Source organism: Caloenas nicobarica, chromosome 1, assembly GCF_036013445.1.
Source record: "Caloenas nicobarica isolate bCalNic1 chromosome 1, bCalNic1.hap1, whole genome shotgun sequence".
NCBI classification, from domain to species: domain Eukaryota; kingdom Metazoa; phylum Chordata; class Aves; order Columbiformes; family Columbidae; genus Caloenas; species Caloenas nicobarica.
The window spans coordinates 191,967,706-191,993,548 of record NC_088245.1 but is presented as its reverse complement, the minus strand read 5'-3'; the positions used below and the strand labels follow the sequence as shown (position 1 = coordinate 191,993,548).

Sequence of the window (25,843 nt, the reverse complement as noted above, 5' to 3'; positions counted from 1 at the left end):
TAGTGGCTTAAAATACTTTATAAATTTATTAAAAAATAATTTCTCAGACTGTGCATAATTTCACAATTTTTAGTTCAACTAAATCTTTCAAAAATGTAATGGCAAGGTAAAATACAACAGTTCTAATAACTCATGTATTTTATGCAAGTTTGAGTCATCTTAGATTCAGAATTACAGAAAGACTGAATTTCAGGCAATTTGATGTGTGTCGTGAGCTTGTAAACTTTATTTCACAACGTCTGTTATGTGGGTAAGATAACAGCACTTAAAGAATATGGAACGAAGGTTAATAATGGCTTAATAAGGCAGTCTGAGTAAGTGCTTTTTGACCATTTTCCAGTCACATCCTTTAACATTTTTAGTGGGGATTTGACCTCCTTGTATACATCACACAGATTTCTGGATAAGAAATAAATGTTTGTATTTGACACTTTCCTAGGATCTTTGAAAGGAGTCCAAAGATATCAGAACACAGCCTGAGAAAACCATAACTCAAAATAAAAATACATGGAATACTGATGTAATGCCATGTAATTAGTAATGCCACTATAGCAAAACAGTTGTAAAGACTTAGATAAAATTGGGAACTTGGAGAAGTGCATTGTAAGTAGATGTAAAGACTTAACACGCACTATCCAAAAGAATTTCAAAAGCTTGTTTTAGAGTAATCAAGTTCTCTTCTTCTTTCAGGAGAGGGAAAAAAAAAAAAAGATACAAACCTTTGTGCAATATTTAGTCAGTAACACAGTAAGGCCACTGCACCCCCACACCAGGAAGATTAAACGGTCCAGCAATCCATGCCTTGCACTGCTGAGTGTTGTTCTTCTGGTAGTTGCAGCATGAAGGAAACTGCCATCCTGAACATCCTCACCTCCCTATGACTGATGCCAAGATCAAAGTGGAAACACATGATTTTCACATGTGTCTGGTAAAAGGGAAATTAGAAAGCAAGAAATTCATTAAACTGGGGAGAGGGGAGAGGAAGAATCTGGAGTTGAATCACTGATCTCTGGATTTGTGCTTTCATTTCCCTGTACTCCAGCTTAAAGTACAAGCACTGTAAGAATTTAAGTAAGCCATTTAATAGTAAGGGTATGAATCACTTACCACACCATTAGTTGCTATGAAATAGTTAATGTTCTAGAAATCTGAATTTTAAAAGATTTGTCTGCTCTCAGTGCAGATTTCTTTTATGATGGTTCATTAGAGGAAAATTAGAGCAGTACCTTCCGTAGAGGTAACTGAACAATCCATCACTCCAGGGCCAGCAAAGCTGCTTTTTGTAGATCTAGGACTAGATGTTCTGACAGAATTCTACTTCACACGCCTCTACAAAGTTTTACTCTAAGCAGGCTAAGCTTTCTGCTATGGCATCCAACTGATTTTGCAATATAAGCTCCTATCTTCTATGGTGCTAGAACCAGAATTTCCATTTCAGCAGTAATCCAAGCAAGCAATAGTCTGTCACAGAAACTTAACCCTTGATGCTACCACTCTACCAGGACCAACACAGAGTACTCTTCCACACTCCAAACACAGCTTTGAAGTCTGGTCTGACTTCCTATTCTTTAGCTCTAGGAAAAGGATGGGGCACAATCAAAGTATTCTTTGTGTTGCCTACTGTACACAATTGTCTAACGTATCAGAGGTAAAGAACACACAGCTCAAAGCAGCCAATAACAAGGATCTGCATTTTGATAATCCAGTTTATTATATTATAGCCAATGCAGAAAGTTGGGCACTACTGTGGGAAGCTACACACGCTGCAGTATTGTTCATGCCCCTGGCTGCGAGAAGACTTAGGGTGCTACTAAAAGCACCAACTAGAAGAAAAACACTTGCCAGGAGGATTAGTTGGCCCTAGAAAGCACCAGTCTTCTCTCACACGTGTACTCCCTCTTCAGTAGCTCTAGTGGGACTAATTTCTCTTTCCTCCTTTTGGTTTTGTTGTTGCAGACAGAATACTGACGGAGTCACACCAACTCCTAGATTAGAACAACCAACTCTGCGTTTAGCGACAATGATCTTTTGTATCTGGTATCACAACCTTATATACAGGGTCTATGCTTCAGTGCATCAGTAGAGATAACACCCCTTGGAATATGCTTCCAAGAAAAATCATTCCCTCAGTACTTCAGGTGCCAGTTCCTTACTGTAGTTTGGTATCTAAAGCAGATTATAGAAAATCTCTTTCAGAATCCTCCAAGTACCTAAAAATAAGCTGCTTCAATAGACTACAGAGATTTACTCGACAGAAATTATTTTTAAAATCTTTACCATGGTCTAAGCAGAGCCATGTGCTCAGCAGAATAGGCTGAAATCTCAATTCTACCATTCAGTTTAGGCTGCAACAAGAGGCAGCAAAGCCTGGCCTAAGCATTCCATCAGGTTTTAACATCTTATTTTGAAATGCAGATTGTCTCTAAGCTACAGGGTTCTGTGTGTTACAAGTTCTGTCCTAAGCCTTAACATCTATGAAGTTTCCAGGTTCTTTCAGGTGTGTACAGCCCTCAGGGCAAAGGAAAGAAAGAGGCATAAACTTGTTAGGCCACTTGGTTACTTTCAACTCACTGCACAACTGTTTTGTGTCAGTTTTAAGCCTTTTTACAACTCTTCGCACAGGAACACAAAGCAACAGCCTGTCACAAACCATGAAAAAGGCAACAACAGAAACACTGAAAACAGCTAAACCCAAAAAGTCAGGAGATACCAGTAAAGTAAACTTTATTTTAAAGCTCATTAAAAAGCTTCACAATAACACTAACAGAATTAGCATTTCCTTCATTTCATGTACCCCACATGAAAAATGTATTGTTTAGCAAGAGATGAAACGTAAGTGTTTCTGCATGCTACTAACACATTTCACCATCTTATTATCTGATAAGCACTTTGGACTGCAATAATCAAAAACCTTAGAAGAGAAGGGTTTCTTCTGGAAAGTCCTTATGAATGGGACAGACAGCTTTTTTTATTGACATACCCAATTAGATGTTCAGATAAAAGAAAACTACCTTGGCATCTACAAATGCCTACGAAGGTTTCAATTACAATCTTTTGAAGGAGCAGTATATTTCAGAGCAACGGCTTCTTCTCATCTTTAGTGATGCAAAAGGTTAACATACTGCACAGAAGCTTAGTATGAACTCACAATTCCACAGGAATCTGAAAGTTACCAAGGCAATTTTCCTTTTAGGATAGTCAAGACCAACACTATTACTATTCTTCCTCCCATAACACAACATATCCCAGACAAGCCTTAAGAAAAAAATATAAATAGTTCCCAAAATAATGCATTCCCACCCTCAGTCACATACAACACCAAAAATATCTTCTGTCAGGGGATGAAATAACTTGCTGCAAATGCAGTGGTTTAGTCCAAGTCCATGCTAATGGTGTTTTGATCACTTGGATGACATTCGCCATTTTGTTGAGGCATTTCAGAAGTTTTGTCATCTTCTCCCATGTCTTCAGTTTTATAATCACCCCGTTCATATAGTGGGTTTTCTTCCTTAGGAGAGTCAACTTTTGGTTTTGGTTGTGTCACAACAGGCTCACAGACATTGATTAACTCCTAAAAGAAAGGGAAAAGATGTAGTCAGAATATATATATATATATATATTAAGGACCTACCAGCTTCATTAGTGTGAAGCATCCCATGCCCAAAAGACGGTTTGAAACTTGATTCTGTATTTGTTCCCTCAGTCCAGACTGACAAGTACTTACTGTACCATGAAATAAATTAACTGGTCTAGTTTCTGAAGTTCTGTGGGCAAAGTTCTTCAACTTAATATTTTGGATCTCACACACTTTTTTTTCAAGACTATTCTGTGCCTACCAGTAACATTGAAAAACAACCCAAGTTTTTAAGGTGACTGAAAGGCAAAACGTCAATAAGCTCCACAGAATTACATATACTATAGTACAGCTCCTCTGCTTTCTACTGAATCTCGTTCTATCCATACCTTCTAACCACCCTTTAAGAACACTGGAGCAGCAAGATGAAACTGGACGAGAGAGAACGGGACAGCTATTGGTCTAGCTTTAGCACCAGCCTCTAAAATGAGTTTCTTATGGTGCTTACCTGTAGCTTTGCTTTAATTTCACTTGAATGCACAGCTGGATCTTGATCTAAACTCTTCTTAGCCTGTGCACTCACAGCATTATTCATCCACTCTACCACTTCACCAACACACTTCTCCACTTTCATCATTTCCATTTCATCAATGTGGATGTATTTCTCATCCTGCCCAAATACAAACATTTTCTATTAGTTAATTATGTTACATTTACTATCAAGTTATGTCAACAAGAGTATCCCGATTATTTACAACTTATAATCTTTACTGACTTTCAAAACAAATAGAAGTTGGCAACAAGCCAAATCTATTATAGCAAGAGACAACAAGAAATGTCAAAATAAAGCTTCCTTTGCCCAATAATCAAACAAGAAACTTAGTTCACAGAGGAAACAGAGGCTTCACAAACAGGTCATGCAATATAACATTCTTAACAAGATTGATAAAAAACCCATCCCCTCCCTCCTGGAGAGTCTTACATGGGCCCAAAGTTGTTTAGACAGTGCCATGCTGCTGTACACGGAAATGGGAAGGATCAGTTGTTCAACTATAGAAGCATTCCCTATAATGCCACAGTTACACAATTAACTGATATCAGGAGAAGGATCTACCCAGCAACACAACCTATGATTTTAGTTAAGAATTCTAAATATGGATTCACATCTCAGATGTACTATTTTCAATTACACTAGTTATTTCAAGACTCTGTAATAATACTGCAGGACTTCACTTGATGATAATTTTATAATCTATAGCTGTGAGGACTTAATTGTTTCTGATGCAAGTTTCAATCTCAAACTGAACTAGCTTCAGTGTTGTGAGCTGACCTATGAAAACTCATTAAGTTGAAACCCAAGGATTAAATTTGCAGAAGACAGAGATGCATATCAAGAAAGCAATCTTCAAATATCTATGGCAAAACCCCCCACAAACAAAAAAAACCAAAACAAAACAAACCACAACCAACCCAAACCCGCCCCCCCAACCAAAAAAAAACCCCATGAAAAACCCACAAACGCTGATACAGAATAAAAAAACCTAGATGTTTATCCTGAGTAGCTTTTACACTAATACTTCTCGCCATGGTACAAAATTCTTGTTCCCAAAGAACTGGAAGACGAGCACACTTTTAAAGATGTCAGATTAGCTTTTAGAAGGTCAAGAATCAGACCACAGTCTAACCATCATTCTTTGTAAGAATGTACTTTTTGGCCTGAAAACCCCCAGAAGTATCAAGTATCTGAAGATATGACACACTAGGCAATATTGAGCACTGGGAAACATTTGTGGTGTTAAATTTGTGACCTATATAACATGCAGCTCATCTGAAAGTGAATTTGAGGCCTCTGACAGCTGGTGAGCCTCAGTGAAACACTATGTAGTAAAAGAAAGGTACTTTGAGGCCACTTACTTTATTCCTGAATTCCCCAGCTATTGTAGCATAATACTGGAGCCTGTGTCCCAGTTCTTCTAACAGCTTTGGTCGTTCTTCTGCTTCTTGATAGCGCATTTGAATTGGAGTACCTAGTTTCTAGAAAAAGCAATTCCTGTGCGTTATGTGATTCATTAACATGGTTTTGTGTTATTTGGAAATTTTGCAATTTGGGCATACTAACGGACCTACCTTTAAATCCTCCAATTTGTCTACATACACCTGCTTAGCTTCATCCTCACCCTCTTCATACAGCCAGCCTTCTGTCTCTGTCAGGAGCGCAGAGAATCCCTGCAGATCCTGTGTATCAACATAATTCAACATGTCAAACATCAAAATATGCACCAATTGACTGTGTTTGTCTTGCAGGAACAGGACATCAGTCAATACCTTAATTCTTAGCCTCCTAAATAAAAATTACATATTTACTGCAGCTTTTGCCTAATCAAGTCAATGAAACCACACCAGCTTCTGAACCTGGAAACACACACATCTACAACATCACCCCTTATAGTCTTTTGTCCTTGAATAGGCTAATGCCTGGGGTGCAGCAACACAGGTCCTCCTATTTACCAACTCTGTTTGAAATCAAAACTCCACTCCATTTGCAACAAAATTTATTTTCAGGGATACAAACTCTTTGCTAAGCCTGAACCTAATTCTAGATCAGTCCAAGCCATCATTCAAATAAGTTACCATTCTCAGCTATTTCCAGGATGGCTGTGACAAAACTTGACAAAGGAATACAGAATAGTTGATATCAGTATTTTCAGAGAAGTTCCAGAAACCATTACCTACCTTTTCACAAACAAACTTTTCATATGGTCCTGACAACTTGTCTCTGAACTCATACACATATTCCTCCACTGCATTCTTTGCATCATTTCTTTCTTTCTCCAGTTTGTCCTGCATAATCATCTTTCCCTGTATAACCACAGAAAATATTTTAATTAAAAAAATACTTATGTTCAAACACATTCTACAAAGCACAGCTCCTGTAAAACACAGCCCACACTCTAGGGTTACAGTCAAAGATCAGAAGTTGCCTTAAAAACCAAACAAATCATTAATAACTGCAATTAAGAAAGCAGCCTAAACCACACTCTAACTCACCTCTGTTTCAATATACATATTGAGGAGATCTTTTCCTAACTGCCAAACCAAGTTAGCTTCAATAGGGAGTTCCACATTCTTCACTTTTATCTTGGGTTTTTTAGCTTCTGGGGGCTGATCACTTTTCTTCTCATTTGTCTGAGTTGGAGAGAAGAAAAATAAGATTATTTTCCTGACTTCCTTCTGATGAAGTAGAACTATGATGAAAAAACATTCACAGGAGGAACCAGCAGAGATTTTCTGTGTCTTTTTCAGATTCTTCAAAATATACTTGTGAGGCACTTTCCCTTCAGGGATTCTGCTTCCTATCCTAGTGTGCTTACAGTCTATTTCATGGACAACAATTACTGAGCTACAGGAAGGACTTTTCTCAGATATATGGCGTATTTGCAGGTTTTCCAGAAGCACCCATCTGTAGCTTAGCACTTCACTGATGATGCTGACAACGTCAAGATTTTAACCCAAAACATTTTTCATCTTATACAGATGAAAGAGCAAACTACTAGCAATATCATGCAGACATATGTTTTTCAGATAGATATTTCCTCTTAGGTTTATGAATTCCTGATCCCAGCTTCTCTCAGCAGGCCTGATAAGCTTGGCCTCTAACAGCTCTTGAAGAAATGAAAATGTTTGCAACATAAACAAAGTAGCTGTACAGTACAGCATAAAGACAGGGAAGTGGTAGAGAGAGACTTATAGCAGGAATTCTGTTGCAGACTCTTTACAGAAATCATCATGAGATATACATGTTATTTTTCACAACAGAAAAGGTATCAAAGTGAAAAAGGTTCCAAGCACCAAGTTCCTTACTTTTTCCTGGAATATGTTACCATTTTAAACGTCACCATTATAGAGCATAACATTTTCAACAGAGTTAAAGGGTCACTCACTTTCTTGACATCTGGGATTTTGTTTTCTTCAGAGGGAGGTTCTGATGAAGGGGAAGACTGTGACGTTTGCTGACCATCAGTTTGTACCTGGGACTGTGTTCCAGCCTCACTGTTCTCTTGCTGGATATTTTTCTGAAATGAAAGCCCAGGCACAAAGGATGTAGAAGGCATGTGCACTTGTATTTAGTACAAGTTATAGGGCACTTCACTTCTGAAGCACATACCGTACAAAGTGCCCTACAAAGCATTCTGTGCACACGCAGAAACACACATGCTTTAACTAATGGAGATACACACTAGGTGCAAGTTCAGAAGTATTTAGTAAAAATGCTACCAGTGCCAGGCTTGCAGCATAATACTCGTGTGTGTGCACGCACTACCACTTTCTCTTACAAAAAGTGGCTCTTAATTTGAGTCATAGCTTTTAAACTTCCCCCCCCGCCTCAGAAAACTATGAAAACATCAAGTCCACCATAACAATGCTGCACTATTCCCCAGTGTTCTGCTCCCGTTCAATGATGGGGATTCCCCTTCCAGCTTTCCATTCCACAAAAAGTTTATAAACTTTACTAATGCAAAGGATGACACACAAATCCTTTTCACAAAGAGAGCACAGATGGCTAATAATCCAAACCAGGTTTTCCTATTTGGAATACTCGGATAACAATGGCAGCTGCACGCAACCCCACCCTCACACAACCCACCTGCTGCCATTTGGAACTTTGCCCAACAATTGATTTTGAAGTCCACATACTTTCACAACAGTACTTTCTTCTCTTATAAAGACGTTTCCCAACAGCTACACACATCTTGAAATTAACCTAATTTTGCTTCCTTAGAAGCAGCTATTTTTTTTCCAGAGTATGTAACAGCAGAACACACTTTCATCAATAAGGACATCCACACGCAAGAAAGGTCAACTTACATCACTTGAGTTTTCAACAGGCCTCTGGTCCTGATATTCCACTTCAGTCTCAACACTCACATCTTCACTCTCGTCACTTTTAACTGGTTCTACCATGGACGCAGTGGACACACTGAAAATGCCATGAGTATTGACACGGACTTTCACTTTGACTTTAGACTTCTCTCCATCTTTCTGGGCTGCCACATTCTGGATAACATACCTACCTAAAACCAAAAGAATCAATATTCACTCAGTGGAATTAAATAGATAATATTTTAGAACTAGGAAAACACCTCCCTCCTTCATAGGGGATACATTTTCTAAATATTTGACGAAGCTTCTGTGCTAATCTCATGGTGCCCAAAGTGAATGCTACAAAAAACAAAGAATATGCTGCTTTTCAGCCAACCTTCCCTTGCAAAAGGGAAAACATTTATTCTCATCATCTTGAGTAGGTTCACCTGCCACTAGTAATATAGAATAAATACAAGAAGTTCACTCCCCCTTACTTGTGCTATGATGCTATTAGTGGGGTGAAGGAAAACTACACAAAGATTTAGACTAATGCCAATGTTAAGTGGTATGTCTTAATACAAGTTATTGCCCAACATAGAAACAGTATTTCTAGAAGTGTTCTTTTCAGCTTCTAACATCCATATGTCTACCTTTTACTCTAGCGCAGAACATAGCTGTTTTGTATTAATAACTCCTATAATACTTGAAACAAGCATTGTGAAACTAAGAAACGGACAGACAACTAGTTACTAGTATATGAAGAATCAGATCTCCTTGACACTAAGAGCAGACGTATTTTTCCTGCCTACTACATGGTAATATGTATATCACCAAAACAGTGACCTGGAGATTATGATGCTCATATAGCTGCAAAGTACAAGTGCACTGATTTCATCACAGGCTGGATCTACACATGCTCACACACACCATTCCCTCCTCAGTAGATCTAAACCACAGGCTTTTACCTGCTTACTTTACAGGCTACAGAATGTAATCCCCCTCTCTTCTAAATCCACTAATACTGGAGTTGTGACCTGTCCTTCCTTTTTCTAGTCTTGCCAGAACTATTGCCTCACCTATTAGGACTCTTAACAATTCTGTTCTGAGCGAAGAGTTAATTGGTGAGCTGAAAACAGTCTGATTTTCAGTTAAATTCTTACCAGTTTGCAGAACAGCATTTAAACATCTTCTCATTTGTTAACACCATATAAATTGAACAGTCACAGATCCCACTATCAGTCTTTACGGTAAGAGTCAACATGAAAGGCAGTCTGCTCTTTCTGTACCTACAAAAATACTGTGCTGGTTTCTAAGACATATGGTATTTAAAACTTTGTGACTATGTAAGAACCACATAATTTGCTTTAAAGTAGAGAAAATAACTGATGTTTTCATTTAGAATAATAGGTTTTGGTAATTTTGTAGGTATTAGCTGAAATACTGGTAAATCAGATGGAGGTGGTTTTGCCCTATATATTCTCCCACCCATTCTAAGACTATTTATAAAGCTTATCTTTAACACTACAGTTCTGGTGATAATGTATTTTAAGTGCCTTGTTAACCAACAGGACTGTTGTGTGGTCCAGTACTTAACCAAGATTTGTCATTTCTTCTACCACTGAAAAAAAAAGTTGAGCTTTCTAACAAAACCAAGCAATTACTTCACAACTACTAATAGCTTTATCTTAATATTACATGCAAACATACACCAGTTAATTATATACTTAGAACTAAGAGCGATTATTTAATTGGCCTGTCTTTACCATCACAATCTTCTTCTAACTAACCACACTGTAAGCTCTTTGTAAGTGTCAACACTGTCAATGTTGTAATTTGTCAAAAAGGATGAAAGAGCCACTTATAAATGTTACCTAGAGAATTTAAATCAATAGTGTAGTCCTGTAGCTGCCAGTACTTCAGGGTGCCTTGATTAAAACTTATCCAGCACTATCTCAAATCCAGAAAGTACAGGAAAAAACAACAACTAGTCACTCAAGCTATGTTTATATGCAGGAGATATTTTTCAAGTATTACTAGCTTGCATGAGTGATAAGCAGAAAAGAAGATTTTAAAAGCAAAAAAGTTATCTTTTGCAGTGATAGCCCTATTCTAGTCTTGGGTATTCAGCTATAGTTTCCCCTCATTTCTTCTTCATCAGACTGAAGCAACTTTAGAAGCTAGAAAAACAAAATATCCAAATTCAGTTACCTATGTAATGGGAGAGTTCAAAATCCAGCCCTTCAGACACAAAACACTAAGTATATGTGATATAACCATATTGTAACACAGTTACAGAACTGATTTAAGACCAAACAATGTGAGGCAACACCACTTCTAGGACTATTACTTACCAATTTTTGACTCAGGATATGGGACTCCATTGGGATCAGAATAAAAAGCTTCTAACTCAAATGGACCTTTCCTATAGAACGTAAGAACCTTGGAGAAAGGTGCTGGATGATTTCTGCTGAACACCTCATGAACCCTATAATTAAGAGAAAAATACCACTTTTATTAGAGTATTTGAGCTGAAAAACTTGATCAATGATCAGAACTCTTCCAAGAAACATCACCATGTTTTGACACTTATACCCTTCTGAGCAATTCCAAGAAAGATACTTTACTACTGTACTGTATGGAAAAAAAAAATATTACTGTTGTGTACTGTAACAGGAAATTGTCCTATTCCACTCATTTTGAGTGTCAGAAGCAAATAAGTTTAGATGTAGGAGGCAATTCAGTGACAGACTATCAGCAGACCTCCAAAATTTGTTTCCTGCAAAGACATCACTCTGAGCTTGGAATAGCATAATTTAAATAATAATTTGCACCCTTCATCCATTAGTCTCAAAAGGCTAATTATAGCCATCAACTCCTTCCTCATTTACTTTCTGTGGCTTAGTTGAGAACCCTGACACCAAATTATTATTCATTTTTTGGTATGACAAAAAGACAATCAGCTTTATTTTATGTTCTTCCTCCAGGGTCTGTCTGCTATTATGCCAGTCTGACTAATTTCCAAGTGAGTTCTGTCTTCTAATGGTCAAAGGATCTCATCTGAAAAATCTAAATGGGAGAAAATAAGAGTGCCACCTAGAATGTGAACCAACAGGTTTCTCTCAGAAGGATGTGACAGAACAATTAGGTTCTGCATCTCCACAGAAGACAGTCAAAAAAGAAGAGGCTGAATTACAAAGAACATGAGAAAGGTATGAACAGGTCCCTGTAGAACTCCAAACTTCCCAAAAGGTTAACTCAGACCTCTTTACATCCTAGACAGCAACTGCATTTCCCACAGGCATAGCAATAGCTAATAGCATAGAGGTCAGACTCTTAAGACACTGTAATTGCAATAAATTTGTCTTAAGAAATTTTAAGAGTTAAATCCTTGCTTCTGTTTTCAGCCAAATATCATCCATGCAAGCTAACAATATTTACATAGTGCATGATGTTCCTACAAGAATCCAGAGAGGTGTTAGGAACATCTTGAGTAAAAAGAATCCAGCAAGGAAAGTGGGATTAGGATCCAGCAGCTGTTCTAGTTCATTTCATATTCCAAAACCTGACAACCAGACAAAGGCAATGCAAGACAAGATATTGGTTGGTAGCTCATTCAATCACATTTTTTATCTTTATTTTTTTTAACATATGAGGAGTTATGGTTAAAATTTCAACACGTGCCTCTATATGATCTCTACTGTCAACTCTCTCTAGTACACTGCCTATGGGTTTTCTGCACCAGAATGCCAAGTTCCTAGTTTTAATGCAACCAAGACTATCACCCTTGAATTACGAAGGCAAATACTTTCACTGAACTGTAGCGAGGTACCTACCCTTCAGTGTCCTCTGCTTCTGTGTTCCACAACAGAGATATTGCAAAAGGTGTAGCATCTGTCACAGAGAACTCTCTCACTTTAAAAGCCGGAGAAAGAATTGCACACTAAACAAAACCAGACACACATAAAAGTTGGTTAACTGCTCTGCTCCACCCACACAGAACAGCTAAACATCTTTAAACAAGAAAAAGAACTGTGTTTGCTTTGGTAAATTGCTTGATTTCAGTGGAGTATGATATGAACAAAGATCTCATGCAGAAGTGTTTATACCCTTTGGGTTAGCAGGACTTTTGGCCTTTTTCTTACCATAGCTTGTAAAAAAGGGTAACAGTCTAAATGAATACCAGGACTGTAAATAATGGGAGTTCCGTGTTATTTCATCATAAAAGAAGTGGTGTTTATCTTACAGATCCTGCCTCTTTCCCTGGAGACAGCTGACTGCTAACGATAGAAAGCGATAAGTGAGATGGGGTAAAGAAACAAGTCAAAGAAGAGGGCGTGAAATAAGACGATAAGGAGAAAAGAAAGAAGGCAGTGCTTTGCTTGTAAAATATAGTTCACTAGTTGGAAACTGTAAAAATTGGGAGGAGATGCAATAAAAGTGTGTTTCACATTGATGGAAAGTCAGATACCAGAAAATGCAAACTTGCAGTGTTCTGGGCCTTTCATAGATAGTTTCTCATACACTTTGTTGATTAAAAATCTCTCTTCCCTCAGCTTCACAGCAACTTAAATTTTTCTCATTAAAGATACCTAGATCTTGTTCTTCAGAAGAGTGGACTGCTTACATAATACACACAGCATCAGCACTTCTGAGTAAAGTACTGCACTGCAGAGGAGCACTCTGGACTTTTTAAACAGCATAATTCCATAAAAAGACCCAGTAAACATGTATGTTCCCTTGTGTGCTTTAAAATTTACCACTTCTGCCATTTCTCATAACTGCTTGGCTAATTCTTAAAAAAAGTGCTCTCAAGGAACATTTTAAATTTATCAAGTGTTGCCAGTACCATACCTGCAGAGCACAGCCTCTAGCTATGGCTTCATCCGCATTCAGTGTTGTACTGACATCTTTGCCAAAGAATTTAGCAATCCTCTCTTTAACAGCAGGAATGCGGGTTGCTCCTCCTACAATCTCTACAGCAGTGACATCTTCCACTTTCAGTTGTGTTTGTTCCATTAATGAAAGCAGTGGCACTTCTATCCTTTGTAGCAAGTCAGCACACAATTCTTCAAATTGTGACCTAAGGAAAGAAATTAATTAACCAATGAAGGCCTGTCCCATCCCTAAGATTTCCTGGTATTCTTGTTTCCAAACTGATGCTGACCAGGTCTGTTAACTACACTGCAAAGACTCTTAAAGCTAAACCCGTGTGAACAGGCTGAAGTGACAACCATAGACAAGGCAGAAGATGAACAGCTGCTTACAGATTTTCCTATGATCCCATCAATGTGGTTGTGTAAGATAAAGGTACTGTCTGAGCAAGTGCTACATATGTGCCCTCTCAGCAGAGGTTACAGATAAGAATTTAGAAAACACTGATACTTCCTTTACAATGAAAAACTGTTGCCTAAATACTGGAGCGAAGAAAAAATAACCAAACACACACGCACACCACTCTCTTGACAGTAGTTACAGGACTAACAGTGACTACAAACTAAGCTGTGGTTGTGCATGTGTGTGAGAGAGAGACACACACACACACAGAATTTCATTTACACTCAGGGCATAATCATCTCCCATAAGCACCATTTCTGTCCTCTTATTTCTCTGCCAATATCCAGTTACAATAAGAACAGAAAAAAAGGAACGAGGCTTCAATTGTTGCTATCTTGAGAGCAGTATGAGATTTAGGTTACCTAAAATATGCAGGAGGCCAAAACATGCAGCCAACCCCACCCAGGTCTGGTTTGCATGCATCAACCCATGGTTTTAAGAATGTGTCATTCTATGAAAAGAATCCGATCTTCTTATGCATGATTATTACACTGAAACATTGCTCAGTTAGCTGAATATTACATTTCACAGCCTTAGTTATTCTTGCATTATAAAAATGCCATATTTATTCAGCACTTGTGCTTAATTTTAGCACAGAAAGTTTCTTTCAAACATGGAAAGAAATACTTGTTTTAAGAAATATGACCACCAGAGCAACTGCCTGTCTTGCATAGAACTCACCTGTTCATTTTTCCAGATACATCAGTATCATTCATGAAACACTCAATATTTAGGGGAATGTCTGTGCTATTTGAACTCATTAGTTTCTTCAGCTTCTCACATTCCTGATACAGACGAAGAAGAGCTCGAACTTTTGTTTTTGGATCCAGTTTGTACTTTGCTTTTATTTCTGCACAAAAGTAATCTACTAGCTTTCCATCAAAGTTTCTTCCGCCTAGGAAAGGGTCAAATGCTGTGCCAAGTACCTGGTTTGAAAGAACACAATTAATCAGTCTTACCCTTAGTAAAAATCAAATGGAATAGCAGTCTTCCCATATCAGCAAGCCTTTGCTTCAAAAACGTTGAGGACAACTTGGCCTCCCTTAATGCAGAGGCTTAAGTACTTTAATTAACCATATCAGCCAAGAATTGCTCTTCATTTTTTACAGTGGAAGTAAAACTAAATAAGTGACAATCCTAAACATTCGAAGTTTTAATACACACACACATTTAGATAAAATATTTTAAATTATAGCAGTTGTATATCTTACATTGCTGGACTGCAAGGAATTTACACAACCTCTATTTGAAACCATCCTAATGAAATGAAGGACACTGATAAAAATCTTCACCTTTTGACTTGTTGCCTCTTTCCATGCATTAAATCATTTCAGAATTTTAAAAACAAGGCAGGTTTACAGGCTATTTGACCATAATGTCTCATAAGCTCTTTTATTTTCATTTAATCTTACTACCTTAAGTTTACTCTTGTTGAATGCACAGGCTGATACTTGAAATGCAGAATGTCCCATATCAACAAACACAACTATCCGTGGCTTCTCTTCAGGAGCTGGAAGATCTTGTTTATAAATTCCATAATTCAGAGCCACTGTAAAAAAAGTGTCAGATATTATCAATGCAATCTCTAGGGAGTCTCCAATTGCATGCCATCACATCCCTGTGAATATTAAGCTACAGGATCAAGAGCAGCAAAATGAATCCAGACATACACCTATGCAAGGTCTTACCTACATGGAATATATGCTGCAGGATTTGAAAAGCAAATCATCCTTCCTCAGCCACGTATATGCTCTTTAAGTGTGTACGCATGCAAAACCAAGAAGCAACAATCCTGTTTGGAGTCTCCTACTTTGTTCTGTTTATTAACAACTTTTTTTTTTCTTTGCATAGTAATCAAAAACACAGAGCACCTTTACAACAAAACCTAAACCCGGTTTTGTATTTTCAAGGGGTATCTCCAAGACACAAAGGTTTTGTGTGAGAATTGTATAAATGGTCAGCAGAGGTTGCAAAAGGGAATAATCTCAGTCGATACAGAATATCAGGAAGGGACAGTTTGTGAGGTGCATCAAGAGTGTAAAACAGAAGCCAGTGTGGCATGTAAACACAGGATAACGAAGTCAAAGGACAGAACACTGTTTTGCAGCAGCATTTGTTCTGGATGGATAGTGGTGTCAAAGCTAGCAGGAGGCTGATGCAGTAATTGAAGATAAATAAAACCCTAGAGAGTCTTGGCTACATGGTTGTGTAGGGAAGGTTGAGATTTTGGCATGAGATAGAATGTGCAAGAATGTACATTTGCATATGATGAAAAAAATCCCAAAACGAAGATAGCAGCCAGGCTACTAGACAGATTGTCAGGCAAGAGAATTAGAGCATTAGAGAAGGTGGTAAGGAAGGCTGGGAATACATGCTCTGAAATGTTTTACAGTCACACTGACATTCTCTCACTTGAGGAGCAAGGGACATCAGCTCCCTCTCACATCAAAAGCAGTAATTCCAGACCATCTGGAACAAGGACAGTCAAGTTTCCCACTGATCAGAGAGTTGAGATTCATGGATTCCAGTATCTAATAAAGTTCGCCTGCAGCTGGTGCACTCATTCTCATCTGCATGGATTCTTTGGGGTCTATAAAAACCCAATACCAACACTCAATCCCTCCCACAAGCAGTCATTAAGAGGTGGTAACTTAAAACAGAATATCTGTTTCACAAAATGTATCTGTTATATCCTCAAGATCTAGATTTGATTTAAATTGTGTAGTGTTCTTTCACATAACATTTGTATTTTTGAGCAGACTGAACACGTTGCCCTTGTTTCCAAGCTAAAAATAAATTTATGAACAAATCTTGATAAATCGCAGGAGAATTTGCCTCTCGTTAAAAAAATAAAACTATTTTTCTTTCCTGCCTCACTCTCTCAGGACCACTTCCTAAAGATACAATAAAAAATTATTACATTGAAAATATTAGAAAAACTTGGATACTACCCATTGACCTTGCAAGGTAACAAACTTGAAACACTGTGTGCTAGACAGTAATGAAAGCCTACTGGTGCTGCTAAGGGGATGAAAGAGCTTTCTGCTTTTCTGAGGACTGTTCATTCCAATGGCAAAGCTTCTAAAGATCCTTGCTAAAAAGTCCTGAAAAGCTCTCAGGGTTGTTGCATGGCCAAAGACTGGGCTGATGTGTTCTGCCAAATAAAAAGGAAGTGACAATGCTTTTAGTTGCCTTATATCACCCCATCATGAGAGGTCGCCTCTGAATCGGGTGTTAAGTATTACTCCTGCTTCAGTACAGAAAGGGGTTGGAAAGGCACTCTTTTGACTGCTAACATTGGAAAACACACTTTTGAGTGCTAAACTAACTTTTTTTCTTTATGGATACAAATTTTCCTCAAACATTCTGAAAATTGAATTTGAAAGTTAAAAATAGAGGGTTGGATGTTTGTCCTTCCTCCTCCTCTCTCCACAGTCACCCTAGAGGTGTTTAAGCCCTGTAACTCAGAAGAATACGGGCATATTAGACAAACTGTACCAACTGTGGGGTCCACAGCCGGATCAAGAATTCACACTACCACATGTTCTCTGAAGCACTCTTTGCTATATAAGCAGAGAATTAAGCTAAGGTTAGATGACAGAAACATGCACCCATGGCTTTTGCAATGATACAGTCAGATCTGCTCTTTGTTAGGTGCAAATAGTGTTCAATGTAAAGATTGTAATACTGATGAAACAACTACATTTACTAGAAATCCTATACATTACCATGTAGACACTCATCTGAAAACAATTCTGGAAAAACACTTTAAGATACCACTCCATCAATGCATATTTAAGATTACTCCTTAAAATAAATAAAATTTAAGAATGCAAAAGTATGAATCCAGCTGGTATACACCAAAAACGCTTGCATGGAACATTCTCCTAAAGTTAACTCTTCCCTACTTATCTAGCTAATGTGGGCAGTAGGAGCAGAAGAGTAATTGTCTTCTGCTACAGACCTCTACTTCCAACTTCCTAGGCCTTCCCCTAGGAAACAAATGCTAGTTATGATGCTATTTAACACCATGGAACAAAGGCTCTATCAGCAAATGCAAACAGAAAAATGCAGGAAGAGAGGGTAAGAATGCTTGTTTCAAGAAAGACCAAATAAACTCTTGGTTCTGTCAATGTGTTTTTAGAGTTCTGAACAGATTAGCCAATGGGATTGCTTTTCTTGTGTGCACATTTCAAAACCACAATTATACTGACAAAAGCCTTGGAAATCACCAAGTGTTGACACTTCAAGACCCTCCTTCAAGAGTGCCTGAAGCCCATAACTGTGCATCATAAGGTTTCTTCCTTATGGAAGGAACTTTACTTTCTCTGGACAGTAAACTGAATGGACAAGTAGTCCAGCCACATGTGGCAACTCCTAAGTAAGTACTCAGGTAGATAACTATCACTAAAGCTTCATCTCTTCTACCCTTTCACACAGAAGATGTTAAAATGAAAGACTGTAAATCAAGAGAAGAGCAACAAATTTTTAGATGTTTAAGTCTCATGTCTGATTTTTCAAGTCAGTCCCGTTTCTTAGAGTAACTAAATGCACTATCACACCTTTCATTTGCAGAAACTGCTATTTTACCCCACTTACCTGCTGTCATGTCATTCATTAATCTAAGACAATTTAATCCAACAATCTGAGCTGCATCCAGAACAGACCTCCTTTCAGCATCTGTGAAAAATGATGGAACCTGAAGAAAACAGGCAAGAATGAGAAGTTATTTCCAGAAAATGTGACATCACAGTTTATTTGAAAGTATTCATTTTAAAATTGTATCTATTCCTCCTCTTTGAGCAATATACTTGCTCGCTGCAAGTCTTTTAATATGCAGCTACTGTACTGAATAGGGACTTCATATATTCTACTGAATCAAGCTGAGATGGAATTAAATGAGCAGGTAGTTTACATGAGGACACACTAGCAGGAAACAAATGAGTTTATTTGTATACAAATGCTAGGAATATTAATTACTGGTGCAAAATACAAAACTGGGTATTATGGAGACAGACATGGAATAACCTTTAGTCAGAACTAGAAAATGTATTCCTGCCCAAGAAAGTAACCAGGGGGAAAAAGTAACATAATATTACAGATGTGAGAGAGAGAAAGAAATAAGAGATAATGAATAAAGAGAATGTTTTGGCCAAAATTAGTTTTGGCAAGAAGTGGTAAGAGATTCTGAAGGAATATTTTGTTGAGAATTTGCTACAGATCTCTAGCATTGGTGTTGGACAGTGACCTCTGATCCTCAGGGACAGAAACCACACCATTTAAAAGACACTAACTTTCCCGGTATCAACTGAAGAACAAACTTTAATAATAATAGAACTAAATTTTCCTAGATGCAACATGAGACAGAATTGTTCCAAGAGTCATTGAGAACACAGAGGCAGATGTTATTTTATACTCAGGCTTTGCAATGGAATGACTGTTCTTCATCTGAGATCATTTTCTGTGCAGTCACAAGTTGGAAAAAAAAAATTAACTTACTCAGAGGATGAACATAAACAAGACAGAAACTAAGATTTTCAGCTGCCAGAGGGCAAACTTTGATAAACAAAGGTGTCTTTAATGAGTAATTAGTGTGCTTAGTCATAGAAACAAGCTGCAGCAGAAGGGTATATTCCTGGATCCCAGAAATATTCTGGGTCTGAAAGTTCAGACATCACCAAGAAAACAAGTTCACAAAGTGGGTCAGGGTCTGGAATACAGAAGCAGCCCTGGGATTTCTTTAAGTCAAAAGCTCTAAAGCTAGTTAAGATTAATCTCTTTGTAAGTGCTTTTGCCATGTTCTTTTTCACTCTACATGAATAGAAACAAAATGCCCTCAATAACTGAAGTTAAAAGACATCATGTTCCTGTGCACTACAATTACTTACAGAAATAACACAGTCTGTTACTGGCTTTTTCAGGTTACTTTCTGCAGTCTCCTTTAATTTAGTCAATAACATCGCTGAAATCTGTTCCACACTGAAGATATGCTCCTCATCCATGTACATGACCTGGATAGAAGAAACAGTTAAAATAATTCCATTCTTTCAAATGGAGGAAAAATTACTTTAAATGTTTTCTGATACACAGCTAACTAATATTCTGCCAATCATGACATGCTTAATTATTTCATTATGGTACTTCACTTTACAATTTCATTTCCCAGTTGAGTGCCTACAGAAGCAATAATCCCATTTTCACAGACTTAAAACATCAAGAACCATATGAACTCTATAGAGGAAGGAAATGGCTAGAAAGTGATTTAAAAAGTGACACAAGTCTAAAATGTGACTAAAGCTAGACATGTTCACACAGCATTATGCAAAAAAAAGGTAAAAACACCCATCAATTTCCAAACTGCTGCCAATTACAAAAAAGTCCAGAATTACTTGCAGACTATTTACTTCTGACATTTTTATGCTTCTGCTCAGAATGTGAAGACTCTCTGAAAGGAAGAACTGTGCAATAGACGTTCACCTATGCATATAAAACAACTACAAGGTTAAGATGAAGCTCAGCAAACAGTTTAGTTGTTGCTCCCTTACCAAGAAATTGTTCTTGGTAAATGGCAATGATGAAGTGAAGGAACATGTTATAGTTTGTTCTTGAAAATAACACTAGCTTTTTACACACAGTGGTCCAATTTGGGGAAAAATTAAGCATTTCAGTTTTAATAGAAATATTCTTCTCTAAACATCCCAGCCTTACTGAATGTTACTTCCTGAATCAATTCTTAAAACTTTTTAGCAACAGTTAGATAGGAAAAAAAATACTCTCCAAACTGTCTGAGAACAAAGAAGAAATACCAAGTAGCACTGTTCTCCCAATACTAAACTCATACAGTAGAAGACCCCGTAATTAAAAGAAAACTTTAATTTCTGTATGAATTTATCCATTAACCTCACAAGTCACAAACAGCATAAGAAAAAGCATCCCCTCTTTTGTAAAGCTTGACTACTTTTCCGGAGAGAATTCTTTCGAATGTACAATCTCTTCTGTAACCTATTTATTACCTAGGCCTGATCTATACTGAAGTTTTGAGGCATTAGTTCAAGGTTCAAAAGCAACAGACTAAACTAAGCTAGAGTCTTCATTAGTGAAGCAGCAGGATCTTTTATGCCAGCAAGGCTTCATCATCAGTATTTTTATATACTTCTGCAAATGAATACAATGTTATTAACTGCACATGTTCTAGGAAAAGCTGACATTGTATCAGAAAATTCCTTGATATGCAAGGGTCAGCCTGCAATGTAAGCTCAAAGTAAGTTTGTACATCTGTAGCAAGTAACAGACAAACACATCATTCATTTATAGCAATTATTCTAAAGAGGAGTTGCTGCTACTTTATAAGGAATTTGTAATCACATAATTAGACTGCTGCAATGCATTCCACACAAGAGTGACAGAAAGGTTAATGCTTTGAAGGAAAACCATATGACCTCATAATTATCTTAGCAGTTTTGCTGCAATGTTTGAGCTGGATGTGCAATTTGCCAACAGGGAAGCTCACATTTCAGCAATTACTCACAAATGAACCTTAATTTGATAGTTAACATCCACTATTTAAAGATGAAGCTGTCTATTCATAGAAGAGCTCTTCTTTAACAGAAAAGTTAAAGGAAACCTTTAGAATAATCAAATGAAACCCATATTTTCATGACAAGGTGCTGAAATGTAAACTTTTAAATGTAGCTGTGAACCCCCAAAAGATACACTGCAAATTTACCTTAACTCCAACTCCACCGTTCTTCATAGGAACCAAATCATAGCTCAACTTTTCTTTTTCTTTCTGAACAAAAGGATCATTAAATGCACGGCCATGGAATCTCTTGAAGTTAGATACTGTGTTGTGGGCATGAGTAATTTGCTGTAAAGAAATACAGGATGTTTAGAAATCCACTCTTAACCTGCAATGTTCAGTGCTGCTCTGTATGCCTCCAAGCACCAGTCAAGTTCTAAAACATCTGCTCACTCACTTGTCACATCTGTTTCTGTGACACCTGGAATTGCTCCCTGGTACTTTGTATCAGCTCGTTACTGCAGAAGACTGTATGAGTCAGAGACACAGATACATACAGACTACTGTATATTAAGCATTATAAGGATTATACAAGTATCTCTAAAACCTTGAAGCAAACAGGTGAGTGTACCAGGATCTGTACGGCCTAATACTTTACTCACCTAATTTAGGCAGAAGACAAACAGAGACAGGAGCCAGCTTCACAGGTATTTGCAATGCTTGTGAACTGGCACTTCAATCCCAGCCAGCTCACCTCCAGCTGTTCACTTCAAATCCCGTTACATTAACTGCAAACAACTGGTTTTGCAGTTATTAAGTTTCAAGCTGTCAAGTCTCCCCAAACATTTCAATACCCAGCTTTTTTTTTTCCCCCCGAACTACTTTTAAACGATGTAATTTCCCTGTTCATGTTCACCTAGCAGCCACTCAAACTCTGGCACCAGACCAAAGAAGGGTACACTCCGTAGACAACAGCAGGAAACATGAGGCTCTTTTTTGGTAATAATGTCAGCCTAAAGTACACGCTAAACTACAGTGCAAGCTCCACACAGAACCAACTGACCTAGAGAAAGCATTTCTTTACCAGGAATCCAATGCAGAATGAAAATTATACAACTAGACTGGCCTAGAAGAGATACTGAAAGTATCTTGAAGTAGAATGAATCCTGTTCTCTTGGAGAGAAACCATAAAAGTGTGGTGTTCTCTCCAGAACAGATTTAGACAGGCACCAACCGACTGCATAATACAATAACTAAGATGACAAGCATACTGAGGAAGATTTCTCGCATTCACTACCCTCAAAGGAAAGCACCAGTTTCTTATTGCATGCAAAATTTTCCATAACGGAATTGAAGAATTTGAGCTACATCTCATCTTGGAAAACTATGCAACTATGACAGTTCTCCAACAGAAAAGCTCCCTGACAAAGCAGCAGGCCATACCCATACTATTAAGCAGTAACTTTCAGAAAGCTGTGTGCATGGAGAGAAAGACGTCACACCCAAGTTCCCTACTAGGAATCATCCTTGGTTTATTCTAATTGCCAAACAGCACCCAGTATGAGTTAGTTCAGGTCAAAAATCATGCCAGGAACAATTCCAGTACTTTAATGCAATAGAATATTTAGGTTCCTGTGTCCAGCTTCAGAGTATTTGAATGCTACGTAATTCACAGCTCCATTGCTGAAGAACATAGAAGCAAAAATTATTACCATGCAGTGGGCAGAGAAGCACACTGATAGCTTTTACAGCCTAATTTAGAATTAACCTAAGAGCCTTTTCTAAGAGAACAATCTTAAGATATTTTTAGAGTCATTATATGCCATTAGGTCTGTAGCATGTTTTAATATCTTCCTGCTTAGTCACAATTAAGAAAGCTGAAAATTATGGTCTGTTAATTAACATACAGCTCTCATCTCCAATGCTACCAGACCTACCTAAAGGAAACAAATTCTCTGTAAATCTGCTCCCACAGCAGCTCCTCAAGTGTTAAAGAGATGAGCTCTCTCACACACAATCACAGTGTTGAAGTCACTAGTCAAAAACTTTTTTTTCCCCTCTTGTCTTGGGGGGTGTTGGTAGAGTTGTGGGGTTTTTTGGGGGAGAGGGGTTCGTTTGCTTTTCAAATAATAAACTCATTCAAATGAAAGTTCTACTCCTTGATTTAAGCAGCTACTACACTCCAGGACACTGAAAATATAAGTCTAGTTGTCCATGTCAAGAAACTACTTCATTTACAAAAGCAACATGATTCACATCTCAGGTGGTCAGCCAAACTGGACCACTAGCAGCAAGCAAAATAGCTCTGAAATCTTTTATCATTTTAAAGCATCACATACTTTCCTTCTGGCAAAAATCGTTTCAGCTGTTAGGACAACCAATCATGAAAGACCCAATACAGTAACATCTCATAAAGGTTAGTCTGAAGGCAACCAAAGTCACAGGTGTTGTTCACTGCAAATACATGCTTTTAAACAAACACAATTTCAGAGACGGAATCTACTTCAGTTTCAGCTTACTTCACAATTTTAACAGCATTTACTGGAATAATCTAACAATACTGAAACGCATTCAAGAGTATACAGGATTCAGGTCACTTGCTGTTTTGAGTAACAACTCGTTTCTGCACACTGATGAATCACACTAGTTTCCAACTTGAAACAGTAGAAGCAGTCAAATAAACAAAAGCAATGCTAAAACCAAACATAAGGAAAGAAACACAAAAATATGTATTTACTTAATTACTCCAAATGTTAACCTGTATCTGAAAGCTTATGTGTACTTATGAACGTGTAACCTAACATATTTCCTCAGCTGTCCAAAATTAAGAGCTATGACAGTGGGATAAAAGTCTCCCTTAGTGCTCTCTCCATGGAAACCCTCTGCAGCCCTTTTACTACATGGAGGCCCCACGCCCGGTCTCCTCCAGCAGCAGTTACATAACAATCCACAATACGATACCATACCTGAGGATTTATTTAACTGTTACATCTAGTTATTCTAAGATTTGTCAGAATTAAGCTCTCCTTCTAAATTGAAAATACTACTTTAAGGAAGAAAACATTCAATCTTTCAGAGCACCTCTATTAAAAAAACCCAACAAACTAAGGACTTAACACCTTCAAAAACACAGGCACACAACTTTTCAGTGAAATCAAAGGTATTGAGCTATCTAAATAGTTTTAAGAATTTGTGCCAAGACTCTTCCTTTGCATCTCACTTTAAGAAATTATACACACCATTTAAAATGTTTTCTTTCAAGCACAAGGAAAATCCTACATACAAGCATCATGAAAAAAAAACCCCGATGACCTTAACTTGTCAGAAAAGGAACGTGTTCAACTGGAAAATGTTAGCATTAATGAAAGAGAGAGCAGTAGCATTCTAACAAAAACATAACATACTGCATTTCTCTGAAGGAAGCATGGCAGAATAGTGCAGCATTTCTAAAATAAAAGGTGTAACAAGGAAAACTAATTTTTTTTCGGTTTAACTACAACTCTCTTTACACTCACTGGTACTTGAACAGTTTACACTGGCCGATTTACGGTTATGCACAAATGCCAGGAAACAACCTACCTGGTTTTTAGCCGAGACACCAATAGCTCTGTTTTTGGATCCAAACGAAACCACCGATCTGAAAGAACAACAGGCTAATTAACTCAGTGCTACAAACAACTGTGACCGAGGACCATCACAGATACATTTTCTGCAACTGCGAGTAAAACACCAAAGTCTCTCTGTTGAAGTGCCGTTCTTCCAACTTGCTGTAAAACACTACAGTAAGACTCTTATCCATCTTAACGTCTTGGCTCGAATCCAGGACTTTTCACAATGGTTTATCCAAACAGTTAAACATGATGACCACGATTAAGATCTCACATCCAGACTACATCCTACCAGTCCGTGTTCGGCTGCTCGTAACTTTACAACGAACTCCTGCTTTGAGCCCGAGGCTTTCTATACCTGACTACAGCCTACCGCTCCGGGGCAGTTCTAAGAGCCCGCCCGAGCACAAAGGCGCGGCGGGGTGTCCCATTTAAGCCAGGCTGTCCCGTCGGGGATTCACCAGGCACCCGCGCAGCCCCCACCGCGGCCCGGCCACATGTGCCGGTGCCCGCCGGACACGCTCCGGCCCCGGCTCGGGGGATCCACAGAGCGGAGCGCCGCTCGGCACAGCCTCCCCGCCGCCAAGCGTCTGACCCCAGCCCGCCCCGCAGCCTCTCGGGGGCCCGTCAGAGGGCGGCGAGTGGCGGGGGCCGCGCAGCCGACACCCCCTTCACCCACCCGCTCCCAGCGCGGACCGGCCGCTACCCAGGACCCGCCGCCCCTCACTCACGGCGTGCACCGGTCGCTGAACTCGTTGGCGACGGTCTCGATGCCGCCGGCCCGCGCCACGGCGATGTAGCAGCTCTGGAAACCCAGGTCAAAGCCCACCACGGCCATGGCCCCGCCGCCGGGGGGAGGCCCCCACCCTGCCCCGGCTCGCTCCCGGCGCTGCGGCCGCCGGCCCCGCTGCTGTGCGCGGCGGCCCCGTGCGCAGGCGGGAGGGA

The 25,843-nt window shown here is 38.6% G+C and overlaps 1 protein-coding gene across 2 annotated transcripts; it reads right to left on the bottom strand.

Annotated features, from left to right (window-relative positions):
- Positions 1–2,699: 2,699 nt before the first annotated feature.
- Positions 2,700–25,837, bottom strand: HSPH1 (heat shock protein family H (Hsp110) member 1). 2 transcript variants are annotated; one of them, XM_065627087.1, is made up of 18 exons: positions 25,630–25,837; positions 24,870–24,927; positions 21,498–21,638; positions 19,660–19,782; positions 18,371–18,470; positions 15,187–15,320; positions 14,453–14,697; positions 13,289–13,517; positions 12,271–12,377; positions 10,789–10,922; positions 8,441–8,646; positions 7,516–7,647; positions 6,623–6,760; positions 6,308–6,433; positions 5,702–5,809; positions 5,489–5,608; positions 4,083–4,244; positions 2,700–3,571 (listed from the first exon to the last, which is right to left on the bottom strand). In XM_065627087.1, the coding sequence occupies exons 1-18, from the start codon at positions 25,734–25,736 to the stop codon at positions 3,371–3,373; spliced, it is 2,571 nt and encodes an 856-aa protein (XP_065483159.1). In that variant the 5' UTR covers positions 25,737–25,837; the 3' UTR covers positions 2,700–3,370. The 2 variants fall into 2 exon arrangements, with proteins under 2 accessions (XP_065483159.1, XP_065483169.1); XM_065627097.1 differs by lacking the exon at positions 7,516–7,647.
- Positions 25,838–25,843: the final 6 nt, after the last annotated feature.